We start from the raw sequence: 18,105 nt of genomic DNA on the forward strand, positions 1-18,105 counted from the left end.
TTCAGGTTATTGTTTAAAATGCTCTTTTTGGATACAAAAGTCAGCTCATGGAAGAGCAAAATACAGAGTGAAAAAAGGAAATGTATTGACGGTGGGGCAGTGGGGCAAAACGTGGAATCCGAAAAGGTTAGGGAATTTATTAATGGGCAAAAAAGAAAAACAACAAGATGTGAAGAACACATTAACCTGCAAGACGATTGGTTTAGGGAAGTGGGGAGTGGTGGTGAAAAGTGGTGAAAATAGTGAAAGTTGTAAAATATTGCAGGTTTGGATGGTTCAGGATGACGGGAGAGGGTAGTGGGATGCCAATATCGAGCCGTGGAGGGTAGAGCGGGATTGAACTTTTTCATGAAGATCGTTTCACAAGCCAGAGAAAAGAGTGGAGGTAGGCAGGTATCCTGTAATATTACTGCCCACCTCTGCCCACCTCTGTGCAAATCACTGGAAACAAATTCCCTGGAAACAAACTCTGTCCATATCTGAACAAGTGTTGGTGTTTTTTTGTGATCAGGAAATCTGAAATATTATTTTATTTCTTTCACTTTTAAAGATTTAGACCTTTTCTGCCTAATTCTGTCCATCACATGCGAACTGGTTAAAATCTCCCTCATCTCGGTTGGGTAAATGTTGACATTTTCCATCAACCCATCAACTCACCCCAATAAGTGTTGTAGATAAGTGTCCTGTCCAATACATTGTCCTTCTGAACGTACTCGTGCAATATGTCCTAATCCTTCCTCAGTCGTAATTATTTGTTCTCTTTAGTTTTAACCTTCTTTCTGATGGTTTATTCTTGACTTTTAACTCTAATCACACAATGATTGATTTATTCCAGGATTCAGGCAAAGGGACTGTGGACAGGATGGAGGAAAAGCGATTGGCGTTGTACCAATATGTGGATAAATCCGTGGATCTGATGAAGAGTAGCGTGATCAAAAGGCAAAACGAGAAGATTTGTCTTCTTCAGAAGCAGATGGACAAGGTGAAGGAGCAGTTGAACTCTCTCCAGGAAACAAATTCCACATTGAAAGCAGCACTCCAGGATCTTGAGACTATTTCTTTTTTACAGGTAGGCATTCTTCGTCACCTTTTACAAAAGTGGTAATGTTTAATTGTCAATGTTTATTCAATTTAATTTTTTTAGAAGAGGAAAAAATTGACTAATCATAAACTTTCAGGACATGAGAACCTATTGAATGCTCGGATTTGGGGTATTGCTCGGATAGTGAATTAATGGTACATTGTACTTCAGAAGGACAATAACACAACATGAATATACCATCATATGTGGAGATATCGTCCTTGACACAGACCCTGGAAGTTCATTTATCACTCTTGTTTCGGGATTATAGTTTCACATTTACCACAATATTTATGAAGCATTATTTACATTTATGAAGAGAGCATTCATTAACGAAGAAGTCTTGAGGTAATTCACTTTTCTTCCTTTTCAGGGTTATAAGGATGTCATAAAAAGGTGAGACTGTGATGGTGTCCATCACGTTGTTTGACACATCATGCTTTTTTCCTCCTCTCTGTTCCTTCTTCAGAACCATCATTCATTTTCAATCATCTCCAGATATATTTTATTTTCTACTTCTTCCAAAAATATGTAATTCACAAAAATGTCTCAACTCGTTCCCATTTGATGATCCTTGTTATATAATGTAACCTGAGTCCATATTATAATAGAGAACATGAAGAAAATAAAAGTTTATCAAGTCTATTTGTTTCACCCATTCTCCTTTTCATATATGTGTTGAATTATAGATTCTCATCGAAAGATTGGCGCAAATATAAATTCCATCGATCATTCTATTTCAACCACAACCATATCCCTGGTGTTGGGCTAGCGGCTAGGGTGCCAGCTTAGGATCCTAGGATCCTGGGTTCGAATCCCGGTCGATCGCTGAATTAACGCCAGGGGGGTTGACTCAGCCTGTCATCCTTCCGAGGTCGGCTCATTGAGTACCAGTTCACTGGTAATGCCCTGTTTGTCGTAAAAGGCGACAAACAGGGTTTGCGTCAGGAAGGGCATCCGGCCGTAAAACATTGCTTCAAAAAGGGGACCAAAAAACAACAACAACCACGATGCCCGAAAAAGGCCAACCCCTGCTTTGCGGGGAAAAATGGCCTCTAAAGGTGGTTATATATTCTATTTCAACCACAAGTTGTTCTTTTTTGGGGTTTTTTGGATACAGAATCGAGGCTCGTGAAAGAGCTAACATTTATCACACAAACAAATCAAACAGACAAACAAAATATATAAAAAGAGGGAGCGGCAGACAAGATGGGGAGAGAAGGGGAAGCACACAAACACAACATTTGAGAGCAGGGACATCGGGAGATGTGTGGGAGGGAGATGGCTTGGGGGGAGGAGGCGTGGGAAGGGGGTGGGGGTGGGGGGGGGTGCGAGAAGTATAAAACACAAGGACAACAAGGACTTCCAGGAAAGAAGTTGTTATTTCAAAAAAGTGGATTTGGAGTGAAATTAGCAGGGGGAGAAAAGATCAAGGTTTTGGATGGGGGAAGATAAGAGATGGTGGTGAACAGCTGTTTTAAAGACCTGGAGGGAGGAGTGGGATTGAAGAGAGTGATGGATTTTGTTCCAGAGGTGTGCGAAAAGAGGAATGAAGGAGTGAAGGTGAGCAGAGAGTCTTGATTTTGGCAGTTTAACCATAAGAGGATTGCAGGTAGATCTTGTGCGACCTGCAGGAATATTTGGGGGACAGAGCCCAGAGAGAGCTGGGGGAGCAAGGCCTGAGAGGAGTCAGTAGAAGACGGAAAGACCACCAACCTGCCTGCGGTGAATGAGTGAAATACCCTCGGAGTTAGCCTCATCGTGGGAGATTCCAATGATTCTGAACGCTTTGCTTTCAACAGCGTGTAGACGAGCTTGCCGTGAGGCAGGAGCACCAGCCCAGAGGGGAGAGCAGTATTCCATTGAGCTGCGGATGAAAGCCTTGTATATGGTGAGGAGCTCAGGTGTGCCGAGGAAGGACTTCGCACGACCGAGGATGCCGAGTCGGCAACTGGCTTTAGAGGCCAGATTTGAAATGTGGTTTTCCCAGGAAAGATCATGGCAGATAGTGAGACCCAAAAGCTTGAGTGACAGAACTTATTGGAGAGGATTATTCAGAAAGTGGATGGGAGGGTTGTCCAGTCGGTCCTTTCGGAGAGACATCGTAGGAGTGTGATATTTGTCAGGATTGAAAGACATGTTCCACTTGTTTGCCCAGTCTGTGATTTTGTCCAGGTCTGCAGAGAGTGAGGAGGCTGCAGACTGCCAATCTGAGGGATGAGGAATGGAGCAGAGAGTGGAGTCGTCAGCAAAGACATAGAGAGGATTTTCAAGAGATTCAGAGAGATCATTGATGAAGACCAGAAAGAGCACAGGGCCCAGAACACTGCCTTGGGGAACTCCAGCCTGAACAGGAAGAGGAGATGAGAGAAACCCATTCAGGGCCACACCTTGACTATGACCAGAGAGGAAGTCCACAAGCCATGCGTGGAGATTTCCATGGATACCAAAGGAGGAGAGTTTGGTGAGCAGAGCGGGGTGCCAGACAGTATCGAAGGCACGTGATATGTCAAGGGAGACGGCTCTAATTTCCTGTTTGGCATTGAGGACCTCCGTCCATTGTTGAGAAAGCAGAGGCAGCATGTCCAGAGTAGAGTGACCTGGTCTGAAACCAAATTGATGATCAGAGATCAAGCCATTGGAGAAGAGGAAATATTTCATATCCGAAGCAATGATGGATTCCATTACTTTGCTGATAATTGAGAGAATGCTGATTCGTCTGTAGTTGCTAGGATCTGTTTTTGCACATTTTTTGTGTAAAGCAGAGATGTTAGCTGATTTCCAAGCAGATGGCAGATGACCTTGAGCAAAGGAGAGGGTGAAGAGAACAGAGAGAGGGAGTGAAAGCGGCAGAACAGGATTTTAGGACCCATGGGCTGATGCCGTCAGGTCCAGTTGCAGAATCAGAATCAGAGTCGAGGGTTGACAGAAACTTTTCCACCTTGTCAGGAGGAAAGGACACAAAGTCCAGGAGCAGCTGGGTACGACTGGGTACGGTGGGTACAGAGAGGGATGGGTTTGAGACACAAGATTTAGAGGCAAACACAGAGTTGAGACATTCAGCTTTTTCACGTGCGGAGTCAGCTGTGTAGCCGTTTGAGGTAAGGGAGGGGATAGAGGGGGAACAGACACCAGAAACAGATTTGACCAGACGCCACCAGGATTTGGAAGAGGGGGACAGATAAGAGAGTTTGTTGTTGAGAATGGAGAGATATTGTTTCCTGGCTCTCCAGAGGGTGGACACACACTTGTTTTGGGCTTTGTGAAAGGAAATGAGATTTCCTTCCGTTGGATTTGCTTTCCAGGAGACAAAGGCAAGTTGTTTCTCGGCAACAGCCTCACCACAAGATTCCATGTGCCATGGACGGGAGGAAGGGTATGACAACTGAAGATGAGATGGGATAAATCTGTGCATGAGAGAGAGCAATTTACTTTGGAAGAATTCCCAGGATGAGTTGATGTCAGAGGCGGTAGAGATGGGAGACCAGTCCAGATGATTGATGGCTGCTTGAAGACCATGCCAGTTGGCCTGAGTGAAATGCCAGACTCGTCGACGCTGAGGAGGCTCTCTGAGAATGGTCAGAGAGATGTCCACTTTAACAAGCACATGATCAGATGAACCGATTGGAGCAGAAGAAGAGCAGCAGACATTCTAAGGGAAGTTAGTCATAACCAAGTCCAGAAGAGAAGATGCTCCCTTGACTGAGATCCAGGTCGGGAAATTGACAGATTGTGTCATTCCCAGTGAGTCGCAGAAGTCCTTTGCTGAGGAGCCATGGCTGGTGAGAGAGGTACCCACACCCAGCCAACTGGCACGGTGACAATTGAAATCGCCACATATGAGGAAGAGAGAGTTGGGATGAGTAGATCGAAGTTGGTCCATATTATCAGACAGCGAGATGTAGATGGAGTCATCACTGTTTGGTGGACGGTACAACACACATATTAACAAAAGGTGGGAGCGAACGGGAAGCTGTAGCCAGAGGTATTCCTGGGGGTGAGGTGGAGAGAGGGCAGTGCAGGGCGAGTGAGGAAGAGAGTTTTTGATAAAGATGGCAACCCCACCTCCAGGACGAGGCTCAGGTCTATCATACCGGAGGAGGGAATAACACGGGAGAGATACTAAGGAATCAGAGACATCATGAAGGAGGAAAGTTTCTGTTAAGCAGATCACGTCTGGTTTGTCAGAAGCAACCTGTATGGAGAGATCAGTCAAGTTTGAGCGAAGGCCCTGGATGTTTGAGGTCCATACCTTTAATGAAGAGGAAAAGAGGGAGCATCGGATACAGAACAGAGGGGGGGAGGGGTAGGGTAAGATGTGGACGAGGAGTAGAGGAGGTAGGGAGAGCTGTTGAAGGTGTGTCAGAGATTTCAGAATGGCTTGCAGAAAGGGAAGGATGGGGTGGACAAAAGGTTTGATGGTGATTGGGTGAGGGACAGTGAGGTGTTATTTGAGGAGGGGGAAGAGCGAGGCAGAATGTTGGGGGAGATGAAGGTGAGAGTTGGAAGGGGGAAGAAGTGGGGAGGATGCTTTGAGGAAGAGGGGTGAGAGGGGGGAAATGGAGAAGAAATGAGGGTGGGGAGATTCGAAGGGGAGGGGGGGAGTTTATGAGGGGAGGGGTTAGGGGAGAGTTTAGGAGGGAAGGGACAGGGGGGGGGGATTTGAAAGGGATGAGAGATGGGGGAGATTTGGAGGGGAGCGGTGAGGGGGGAGTCTAGAAGGGGAGGAGTGAGGGAGAGTCTAGGAGGGCACGGGTGTGGGGGGAGTTTAGGAGGGAAGGGGCAAGGGGGAGATTTGAAAGGGATGGGTGATGGGGAAGATTTGGAGGGGAGGGTGAAGATTTGAAAGAGATGGGTGATGGGGAAGATTTGGAGGGGAGGGGCAAGGGGGGAGATTTGGAGGGGAGGGGTGATGGGGAAGATTTGGAGGGGAGGGTGAAGATTTGAAAGAGATGGGTGATGGGGGAGATTTGGAGGGGAGGGGTGATGGGGAGGTTTTGGAGGGGAGGTGTGATGGGGAAGATTTGGAGGGGAGGGGTGAGATTGGATTTTAGAAAGTGCACGATTAATGGGAAACGAACATTTATTGCAAAATGAGTTTCTTGTGACCTTCGGTCCAAAAATACGTTTAAGGACGCTGGAGGAGGGGGGGGGGGGGGGGTGGAGTGCAGCTGAGTTTCGGGAATGTATGAAAGAGGCACTGTAATAGATGGAATTTTTTTTTGGAATGAATAGATTTGGTGAGCAAGTTGGAAGCATCCTTTTAAAGAAGAAGAAGAAAAAGGTGTTATAATATATGACAGAATGCAGTACTTCAGGGGAAAGTTTAAACATTTTTAAATTGAGCAGTGAAAACTATCTGGGGAAATGGGGGAGAAACACGTGGTCGAAGAACGAACGAACGAATAAACGAATAAGAACAGAGAAGGAAATATATGTATATTTTTTTGAGTTGAGATTTTAAACAAGGAAGTATGTGGTGGAAAGACTGGGAAAACTGAGAGAACTAAAGTAATTGGAGCACAATCGAAGGACCGCTGAGAGAAGTTTATCGATATCTTCTATATTTGAGGCTTTTATAATATCATTTTACAAACCTTTTTCTCCTCCAATGACCCCCTGACCTTCCTGAAGTTTTTTCCTTTTCATACCAAGGCTCGAGTCGGTGTCACATTTTCAATCTCTGAAGATGGCACAACCCACAGTGTTGGACTTCTCCAAAGAGGAGAAGAATCTGGGCTCATTCATTGAACTCCATGAGAACTTTCTGAAGAATATGAGTGAGTGACAAAAATGTGCTATTTTGTGAGGTGAATAATTCTTTGGGGAACATGAGATTGAGATGCGAGAGAACCAGGAAGGATAATAGAAAAGTGAAAAGTACATAAATGACAAAGATCATTGTCTTCCTCTCATACACAACTTTCAAAAGGACATAATCTGTTTTGGCACCTTAGCTGTGTTTGGGGCACCTTAAAGGATACCGTACAGTACCTCCAGAAAGTATTCACACCCCTTGACTTTTTCACATTTTGTTGTGTTACGGCTTGAATTTAAAATGGATAAAATGTAGATTTTTTTGGTCACTGATCTACACATAATACCTCATAATGTGGAATTAATTTTGTTGGGAATTTCCTTTCACAAAATAATTAAAAATGAAAAGCTGAAATGTCTTGAGTTGACAAGTATTCAATACTTTTCCTATGACACTCCAAATTGAGCTGAGGTGCATCCAATTTCCTTTGATCATCCTTAAGATGGATGTTCAACTTAATTGGAATCCACTATGGCCAATTCAATCAATCAATCAAAATGGTTTGTCGAAAGCATGTCTGGCAGCGAATGGCTGAATTGCACATGCATACATATTCATAATTTTCAATCAAAGATTGCTTCCAAGATAAAAGTTTATAAAATACAATTAGTGCATTGACAAAAAAATGTTAAATTAAAAAACAAACATTGTACGTTTCAAACAGAGCTAATGGAGCTCAATTGATTGGAAATGATATGAGAAAGAAACACACTTTTCTTTACAAGGTCCCACAGTTGACAGTGCATGTCAGAGAAGAAACTACCATAAAGTCCAAGGAACTGTCCGTATAACTCTGAGATAGAATTGTGAGGAGGCGTAGATCTGAGGAAGGGTATCAAGCAATTTCGAGAATGTTGAAAGTTCCGTCCGACCAAACTGAGCAACCGGGCAAGAAGCACCTTGGTCAAGGAAGGTGAACAATAACACAATGACAACTGTGACAGAACGAGAGTTCCTTGGCTGAGATGGGAGAACCTTCTGGAAGGACAAGAGTCTGCAGCACTTCACAAATCTAGGCTTTATGGCTGGATTTGTGAAGCCAGACAAAGCCACTCCTGAGAAAAAGGCACATGACAGCATGCCTGGAATTTGCAAAAAGATACGTGAAAGACTCTGCGAGTGAGGCAAAATAATATGAGGTCTGATGAGACGACAATTGAACTCTTTGGCCTGAATGTAAAGTGCTATTTCTGGCGGAAAGAGAGCACACCTCATCACCCATCTAACACAATCCCCACTGTGAAACACGGTGGTGGCAGCATCATGCTGTGGGGAAGCTTTTCAGTGGTGGGGACTGGGAGACTTGTAAGGACAGAGGGAACATTGAATGGAGCCAAGTGCAGGCAAATCCTTGATTAGAACCTGCTTCATAGAGGAAAAGACCAAAAGAGCTTTTGGAGCTGTGAGGGCTGGGATAAATATATTTTCTTTGTTTCCTTTTTCCTGTTTCCAGGGGGACGGGGCAAGATAAATTATACTTGATTTTTGCATTTATTGCTTGAAGGTAAGGTGTGTGTGTGTGTGTGTGTGTGTGTGTGTGTGTGTGTGTGTGTGTGTGTGTGTGTGTGTGTGTGTGTGTGTGTGTGTGTGTGTGTGTGTGTGTGTGTGTGTGTGTGTGTGTGTGTCCACAGCTCACTTGTATTAACAGGAAATGAACGGAACTAAACACCTCTCAGTCTCATCCACAGATATTTCTCGTATTTCCTATTTCTCCAGGAGTCTGATTTTCATCCAGGAGCAAAACAATTATGGTTAATCATCGATAATTTGCCACTCGTTTAAATGCTGAAAATCATGTTTAAAAAGACTATGTGAGTTACACACTTCTCCCTAGCAGCGGCAGGTTAAAAGTGCCCTGATGGGCAGAAGCAAGTCCCTGAAAATTCACACACAGCACATGCGGGAAAGGCCTCGTTAGCATTCACACATTGTTCAAATCTGTTCATTTTTGTAAATTGTTCCTTAAAGCAAAAAATATTTACTGTATAAATAAACAGCAGGGTGTCCACATTGATTGTGATGTTGCTTTACCTTTCCTTCTTTCAACAGAGCCAGTGGAGCTCCAAATGTCTGAGCTGGACCAGAGCAGCTTGAGAAGTCTTTGTAAGTGAAATGAAGGGAAATGGGACATGGAGGGTGAAGGGATTGAAAAGAATGATATTTAACGAGGAAATTCATTGTCCTTCTTTGGTTTTTCTCTTTTTCCATGATCTTTCAAAATTCCCACTTTCTTGACTTTAATTCGTTCCCTTTCCTTTGATTTTGTTTCCCTTTTTTATTCATTCTGATACACGTTTCTTTTCTCTCTTACTTGGTTTATATGTTCAACATAGTTAAAGCTTTCTTGTTTTTTGAAAGTTCACTTTTGAAAATTTTTCCACAAAATCATCAAGGACAAAATATAAAGAAATTTCAAACAGATAATGCATCACCAAAACTAATTTCAAACAAAGAATGCATTTTCATCTGATCATGTGCTTGTGAAGATCAACATCTCTTTGGCCATTCGCAGTAAACAGGCAATCCTTACATCACTGCCTCATTTACACTTAATCAATTATTGCTTCAAGCTTCGACAAACACTCCACTGGTTACAACATTACTTGATTACTCTTGTAGTCGAGCCACATAGGGAGACTCTACAAATTAGCAGCCTGAATACAGTACATGATCATCAACAGTACATGATTTCAGTACCTGATCAGTTCTCAGAACATGATCATCAACTTTTTACAAACTGCAAGGACATCTCTAATAACAACATTATATAATTATCTACATTTGTGATTGGTCACTCGAAGTTGATAAAAAAGAAAAGTAGGAAAGACAACTGAAGTTGCAAGAAGTCCCTGAAATTACATACGAGCTCACCACAGTGCATTCAGAAAGTATTCAGACCCTTTCACTTTTTTCACATTTTGTTATGTTGCAGCCTCATGCTGAAATCGTTTAAATTCATTTTTTCCCTCATCAATCTACACTCAAAACCCCATAATGACAAAGAGAAAACAGGATTTTAGAAAGTTTTGCAAATTTATTAAAAAGAAAAAACTGAAATATCACATTGACATAAGTATTCATACCCTTTGCTATGACACTTGATATTTAGCTCAGGTGCCCCCCATTTCTCTTGATCATCTTTGACGTGTTTCCACACCTTGATTGGAGTCCACCTGTGGTAAATTCAATTGATTGGACATGATTTGGAAAGGCGCACACCTGTCTATATAACGTCTCACAGCTGACAATGCATATGACATCAAAAACCAAGCCATGAGGTCAGAGGAACTGCCTGGATTGTGTTGAGGAACAGATCTGGGGAAGCCTACAAAAAAATTTCTGCTGCATTGAAGGTTCCCAAGAGCACAGTAGTCAGGGCCCTTGGGGGTATTTTGGTTCAAATTCTTCCAAAAGCATCAAATTTGGCGCAGATGTTGCCCATGCCATACTCTTTCGATTTTTGACTGGCGCCAAGGGCAGTATGATCCGGTGACCATACCGGTCCATCCCGCCATGTCACCTGACCGATGACGTCATAATTAGGATATGCATCCAATCACATGGCGTACTATAAGTTGTCAAAGTTCAAAATGAATCGATCGAAAAATGAAGGCACGGATCCATTTTTAAGGTTTTCATAAAATCCAATATGGCCGCCAGGTCACGACCTATGACGTCATATTTATGACATGTATGCAATCATGTATACATGAACCCAGATCATGATCGCACAAAAATTAAACACAAGGATATGGCATACAGTTCATAAAACATCAAAATCCGTACCTTTGTAATTAGACTGATGAACTGCATATGCCTGAAAATTAGGAAATAGACATGCAAATATTTCCGCTAATTGTCAAAAATAAGGTCAGAGTTCGATTACCCAACCCAGAAACATAAAATGGTGAACCTTGCGTAAATCTTGACAAAAAACTCAAAAACCGACATGTTTGACTCAAAAATGACCTTTAAGATGACCTTGAGGGTTGACCTTGACCTCGAATCATCAAAATAACCATAATTGGATTCCTCGACCTCAAAAACCCCTGAAAAGTGGTATTAAAGCGCGGCGTTACGCGCGCTGCTTGCGAGCAAGGAGGGAGCGGACAAGCGGTAACTTATAAGCGTCTTTATTTCAGGAGCTCACTGTAACACTGGCGTGCTCCGGGCTGTGCGCCCGGTGTATATCATGAGGCCACGCCTACCCCTCGGGCGTGGCCACCGCCCACTTGGTGCGCGGAATGATGTCACCACGCCAGTGGGCTTTTGTGTCCGCCACACGCGCCCCCCCAGAATTCCCGCATACCTGGAGGGCCAGTTTGCGGGGCAGACGAATGACCCGGCCGAAGCGCCCCCTGGCGATCGGCGGCGTCCGGGGTGCAGGGATGCCAGGTGGGATGCCCCTGGCTGCCCCTGGGATGGGTGCAGGACCGGGGGGCGGCGTGGGGGCGGGGCTGGGCGGTGCCGGGGGTTCGCCCGCAGGGGGGCGGCCCCGACGTGGGGGTCGGGCCACTGGCGGTGAATGGTCCACGTCGAGGTGGGCCGGCTTGAGGCGGTCTACCGAAACGCGGTCAGGAGTACCGCTGATGTCCAGGGTGAAGTGCTTCGCCCCGGTCTCCAGCACGCGGAAAGGCCCGTCGTACGGGGGCCGCAGTTGTGTCCGGTGGGCATCATGGCGGACGAAGACGTACTCCGCCGTGCGAAGCTCCGGGGCGACGTGCGTCGGTGGGTGCCCGTGGCATGCCGTTGGCACCGGGGCGAACCTCTGGGCGGTCTCTTGCAGAGCGGAGCGCTGCTGTGCCGCAGACCATGGTGCCGTGGAGTCGGGGAGGAACTCGCCCGGCACCCGCAGCGGTTGCCCGAAGACCAACTCCGCCGCGGATGCGCGCAGGTCCTCCTTGGGCGCCGTCCGGAGGCCCAGCAGGACCCAGGGGAGCCCGTCGACCCAGCCGCCGTCGCGGAGCGTGGCCCGGAGCGCGGCCTTCAATGAGCGGTGAAATCGCTCACACAGGCCGTTAGCCTGGGGGTGGTAGGCCGTGGTTCGGTGCAGCCGGACCCCGAGCCCCGGCACGACCGCCCCCCAGAGCTCCGAGGTGAACTGGGGGCCGCGGTCGGACGAGATGTCTGAGGGGGCGCCGAACCGGGCGACCCAGGTGGCGATGAAAGCCTGCGCGACATCGGCCGCCGTTGTCGACGCCAAGGGCACGGCCTCCGGCCACCGGGTGGTGCAGTCCACCATGGTGAGGACGTAGGTGAAACCCCGCGAGGGGGGCAGAGGTCCCACCAGGTCCACGTGGACGTGGTCAAACCGGCGTTCCGGCACCGTGAACGGGGCCAACGGGGCCTGGGTGTGCCGGTGCACCTTGGCGCGCTGGGACGCGAGGCACGTCCTGGCCCAGCCGCGGACGGCCTTCCGGAGGCCATGCCAGACGAACTTGTCGGCGATCAGCCTTTGGGAGGCCCTCGCGCCCGGGTGGGACAGGCCGTGGATGGCGTCAAACACCTGGCGCTGCCAGCCCGCGGGCACGATGGGGCGAGGACGCCCGAGGGAGACGTCGCACAAGAGGGCCGCGCCCGCGCCGTCGAACGCCACCTCGGTGACGCGGAGGCCCGTGACGGCGGTCCGCAAGGCCTGGACGTCGGGGTCAGCGGCCTGGTCCGCTGCCATCCGGGCATAGTCGATGCCGAGGTGGACTGCGTGGGCGACGGCCTGGGAAAGGCAATCCGCCACCGGGTTGTCCTTCCCCGCGATGTGCTGGATGTCCGTCGTGTACTCGGACACGGCCGAGAGGTGACGCTGCTGCCGGGCCGACCACGGCTCGGTGACCTTGCCCATCGCGAAGATCAGCGGCTTGTGGTCGACGAAGGCAGTGAACGCACGGCCCTCGAGCAGATGGCGGAAGTGCCTGACCGCCAAGTGAAGCCCGAGCAACTCGCGGTCGAAGGTACTGTAACGGCGTTCGGGCGGGCGAAGCTGCCGGCTAAAGAACGCCAGCGGTTGCCAACCTCCACGCACCCATTGCTCGTGCACCGCGCCCACCGCGTAGTCCGAGGCATCGGTGGTGAGGGCAATCGGTGCATCGGGCGCCGGGTGCGTGAGCATGGTGGCGTTAGCCAAGGCGAGCTTCGCGCCCGTGAACGCCGTGTCCATCTGCTCGGTCCAGGTAACGTCGCCTTTGCCCGGCTTACCTCGGAGAGCTTCGTGCAGGGGGCGCAAAAGCTGGGCGATACGGGGCAGGAACCGATGGTAAAAGTTCACCATGCCCAGGAACTCCTGCAGCCCTCTGATCGTGCGGGGGCGCGGAAACCCCTTCACCGCCTCCACCTTGGCCGGCAGGGGGACGGCTCCGTGCCTGGTGACACGGTGCCCCAGAAAATCGATTATGGTGGTGCCGAACCGGCACTTTGCGGGGTTCACAATCAGGCCATGCTGGCCCAGGCGTTCGAAGAGCGTGTGGAGGTGGCGTAGGTGCTCTTCGCGGGACGCGCTGGCGACGAGGATATCGTCCAGGTAGACGTAGACAAAATCCAAGTCACGCAGGACGCTGTCCATCAGTCGCTGGAACGCCTGAGCCGCATTCTTCAGACCGAAGGGCATGCGCAGGAACTCGAAGAGTCCGAATGGCGTGATGACCGCCGTCTTCGGGACGTCCTCTGGCCTGACGGGGACATGATGGTAGCCGCGTATGAGGTCCACCTTCGAGAAGAAGGACATGCCCGCCAAACGGGCGGAAAAGTCCTGAATGTGGGGGACAGGGTAGCGGTCGGGAGTCGTGGCGTCATTGAGACGGCGATAGTCCCCGCACGGTCGCCATCCCCCGCCGGGCTTCGGCACGATGTGCAGCGGCAACGCCCAAGCGCTCTCTGAGCGCCGAACGATGCCGAGTCGCTCCAGGGTAGCGAACCCCGCTTTTGCCACCGCCAGCTTCGTCGGCTCGAGGCGGCGTGCCCGGGCGTAGACCGGTGGCCCGACGGTGGGGATGTGATGGGCTACCCCGTGCTTGACGGCCCCCGCCGAGAAGGTGGGCCGCGTGAGGGCCGGGAAGCCGGCGAGGAGGCGGGTGAATGCGTCCGCTGCCGGAAGCGTACAGACCAACGTGGCCGGAACCGAACCGTTCGGCAAGCCGCTTGGCAAGCCGCTCGTTGAGCTGGGCAACGCACAAGCGAGCGAGCTGAACGTCTCGGCCTGGACAAGACGTCTGCGCTTGACGTCGACCAGGAGCCCATTAGCGCACAGGAAGTCCGCGCCAAGCAGTGCCATGGGCACGTCGGCGGTGACGAACGTCCATCGGAAAACCTGCCCTCCGAACCGCAGAGAGAGGCAGCGTTTTCCGTACGTACGGATGGGCGTCCCGTTCGCGGCAAGCAGCGCGGGGCCCCCACCCGCGGCGTGCTTGTCTGACGTGCCGGCGGGAACGACACTCACCTGCGCTCCCATGTCGCACAGGTAACGGCGCCCGGAGAAGGTGTCCGTTATGAACAGCAGGCTGCTCGAACGGCCGGCGCTCATCGCCACTATTGAGCGCCGGCCCAGGCGTTTCCCGACCTGTTGAAGGAGCATGGCGGATGACACTGCCGAGCTTCGTGGCCGAACTTGGCGTGGAACCAGCACCAGGTGGTGGAGCTGGAGGAGCGCGGCTGGCTCCGCCAGGCCGGTGGAGTTGGCGGGTCTCCCCGCGGTGGCGGTTTTCGCCGCGGCGGTGGGCGGGGCGTGGCGGCGGTCACGAGGTGCGTATCAGCATGCTGCCTATGCTGTATAAGCTGATGCTGTGGATCAGCAGCAGCATCAGCCACGAGGGCCGTGACGGCCACGCCGACTCTCGCCCGCGTGTCCGAAGCGGCGAAGTACTTGTCCGCCTCGGCTGCCAATGCTCAGGGTTCCGTTAGCCCGGTCCCGGCCAACGCGAGGCGAACCTGCGCTGGAAGTTGGCGATGGAAAAGCGCCCGGAATAGAGAACCGGGGGCTTCGTCGCCCAACAGTGACAGCATATGGTCCATTCGGACCGACGGGCGCGTGTCACCGAGCTCGGGGAGATCCAGGAGGCGGTCGGCCCGTGCGTCGTCCGTGAGGCCGAACGTGGCTAGGAGTAGCCGCTTGAGTGCCTCGTACTTGTGGCCGTCCGTTGGGTGGCGAAGGACGGACACAACTCGAGCGGCCGTGCCGGGCCCGAGGAAGGCGACGACGTGGCAATAGCGCGTGTCATCGCCGGTGAGGCGCCGAAGCTGAAATTGGGCTTTGGCCTGGACGAACCAGACTTCGGCCTGAGCCTCCCAAAATTCGGGAAGTTTGATGAAGTTGGCCATGGCAATGGCGTCGCGTGTGGAAGGATCGCTCCGGCAGATCCAACGTCAAGGGGGTCACCAGTAAAGCGCGGCGTTACGTGCGCTGCTTGCGAGCAAGGAGGAAGCGGACAAGCGGTAACCCTATAAGCGTCTTTATTTCAGGAGCTCACTGTAACACTGGCGCGCTCCGGGCTGCGCGCCCGGTGTATATCATGAGGCCACGCCTACCCCTCGAGCGTGGCCACCGCCCACTTGGTGCGCGGAATGATGTCACCACGCCAGTGGGCTTTTGTGTCCGCCACAGTATCATACATGATTCCAACCATTTTGGTTATTTAACTGATTTTCCTCTAATCCGGGTGGCGGCCATTTAGTATTTCGCCAATATGGGGCCCCCGGGGGGGGGGGGGCGCCCGTCTTGGCGCCCGTCAAAAATCGAAAGAGTATGGCATGGGCAACATTTGGGCCAAATTTGGTGCTTTTGGAAGAATTTGAACCAAACGGCCCCAAAATATCCCTAAGTAACACTGAAATGTAACACTGAAAAACAAGGCATTTCTGAGGCAGGATATTTCTGCTAATATTATTTGATTCCACATTATCACGCATAACGCCGACACAGACAAATGTATCTTGCGGCCCCGCCTCTATCAAACTGAACGACCGTCATAGCCACGCCTATCCTATTCTTTTGCCAAGGAATGTAGTTTACGTAGTTTTCGTGGAATCCTTTCAAACTATTAGAATTATAATACCAAAGGATATTACAGGAAGTAAAACTCAGTCGGATGGTGGCCGAACGAATCATTGCCATTGATAGAGGCAGCTCGGAAATATGCCGTCTGAAGAATATTATTATGAACGACAAGATGTGGGTGGTTCGTGTGCAGCCACGTGGCTACTGGTTGCATCATTCAAGATGAATTTGACTGATCTATTTTTTCCATGCTTTTTTTGCCTTGGCCATGGTCTGGAGAACTCAAAAGTGATCCCTGCCTTGATAATCAGGTGAACAGACCAGGTCGGCTCTCATATGCAGCCGAAGCGATTTTTTAAAGAAGATACTCAAACTTTAGTTTTCCAGGTAGTGTAGCAGCATAGCAAACCTGTTGTGCATTTTGTGATACAAGCACCAAATTTGGCACAAATGTACATTAATATGTTGCGAACATTTTCAGATATTGGGCCACTTGAAATTCTCTCTTTATGTCCGCCATATTGGATTTCAAAATGGCCGCCACTTGAAATCTACATTTGCTATTATCTCTGGACGTAATGCAGCTATTGACTTGATTCTGGTATCTAAATGTATGTTTTTGGGGGCAAGGAATCCAATGGTACCAATTTCAACTTAATATTATCTATCACAGTCTGTTATATAATTTTATTTGGAAATTATCTCGGCAAATATTGGATTCAACACAATACTTTGAAAAGAATGTCTTAGTTCTGTAAATGTCTTAGGTATAATACTGACATGCTACATGGTCTAGTATTTGAGGCTAGGTGTACTGGTATCTGAGGCTAGGTATATACCGGTACTGAAGATACGTGTACATAAACAGTGTCATGTTAACAAGTTCAGCATTGCCACAAGTACATGTATGTTGTTGACTCATCGTCATGTGCAGTCCCCCTCACACACACAGAGGGCTGTGCACTGAAGGGCAGCCTTTTTGCACTTGCAGCGCCTCACACACCCTTTCTTGCACTTGCAAGAAACCAGCTCAATGCAGCTGTGAGCTGCCTCAGTTAGCCTGGTCCAGTAAGGTGTGTACTGTCCTTCTCCAGTCCTTGACCAACCCCAGTTGGTTGGTGGAGGGAGCTCTGGTGCTGGCAGCAGTATCTGACCCCACACATGTCCACCTTGATACACTGCCCTCTTGACATGTTCCTCCAGAGCTGCCTTCGTTGGAGGGATGAGCTGCACATTGTTCTTCCTTGCGAAGAGTTTCCTCCTGGCCTTGTCAATGTCTGTGCATTTGCTGGTTCGATCATACAACAGGATCACGAACCTCTCGATGATGCGCATTGCATCGTCTGGTATGTCACGAGGTGCAGAGGACAGCAGCAGCAGCGCCTCAGTGAGTTCTGGCAGTACCGTCCAGACTGCCCACGCAGTGTTCTTGCCATGTCTATGAAAACTAGACACAGTGTCGCATCCAGTTAGAGCGTGGAACATTGGCAGTGCACGAGCCTTCTCTCGTCCCAATCCAGCTGCTATTTCGTGTGCTGCTAGGTATCGGAAACTCTGGCCTGTTCCGAATGCCAGCCACAGTTTGTCTTCTGGTTGCAACTCCTGTGCCAGGGACACTGCCAGCACCACAACATCGGTGTCTACAGTCCGGATGAGTATTGCATGGTGTCCATGCTGGACTGCGTGAGATGCATGCAGCAACATCCGACTGTCAGCCTCTTCATGGTTACATGGGGCGAGTGAGGTCAGATCTGGCAGTAGTGGCTTGCTGAGCACTGCCTCTCCATCAGTAATGACGAGTTGCTTGTCCTCCTGGTCAAACCATTCCATGAGAGCTGCTGAGAGGAACCTGAACAGCTCGGTATTGTTGCTGTCCACTCGTAGGAAGTTCTGCCAGTTTCCTGGTATGGCTGCGGCAGCCACCACACGTCTCCGCACACCTTGTCCCCGCTTTGCACGTGTACTACCTTTCAGTGAATCAGCAAGGTAAGTATCCCAGACCAGATCCAGGCGTGACACTGTTTGCAGCTTCGTGGACATATATGGGTTAGTGTCTGCCATCTGTTCCTTGATGCTGGGTCCCTCTAGGATCATACTCACCTGGACCACCTGGACCCGGTTGCTCGAAGCTCTCCAGTGGATAAATATGTGAGATCCTTCCAGCAACCGGGCCCAGGTGTTATTTTAACGGTACGACAGGTGCTCAATGTCAGGACCTTAAGA

General features: G+C 49.7%; 1 protein-coding gene across 2 annotated transcripts in view; it reads left to right on the top strand.

The window, feature by feature from the left end:
- LOC137417055 (E3 ubiquitin-protein ligase TRIM7-like) overlaps positions 1-18,105 on the top strand; it is a 35,892-nt gene that overhangs the window by 16,716 nt on the left and 1,071 nt on the right. For both annotated transcript variants that reach the window (XM_078770138.1, XM_078770139.1), the window contains exons 4-7: positions 836-1,069; positions 1,455-1,477; positions 6,737-6,861; positions 8,949-9,002. In XM_078770138.1, the coding sequence (XP_078626264.1) occupies positions 836-1,069; positions 1,455-1,477; positions 6,737-6,861; positions 8,949-9,002 (436 nt within the window). The remainder of the gene's footprint in view (positions 1-835; positions 1,070-1,454; positions 1,478-6,736; positions 6,862-8,948; positions 9,003-18,105) is intronic.

This window comes from Myxine glutinosa, chromosome 1 (genome assembly GCF_964187855.1).
Source record: "Myxine glutinosa chromosome 1, kmMyxGlut1.1, whole genome shotgun sequence".
NCBI classification, from domain to species: domain Eukaryota; kingdom Metazoa; phylum Chordata; class Myxini; order Myxiniformes; family Myxinidae; genus Myxine; species Myxine glutinosa.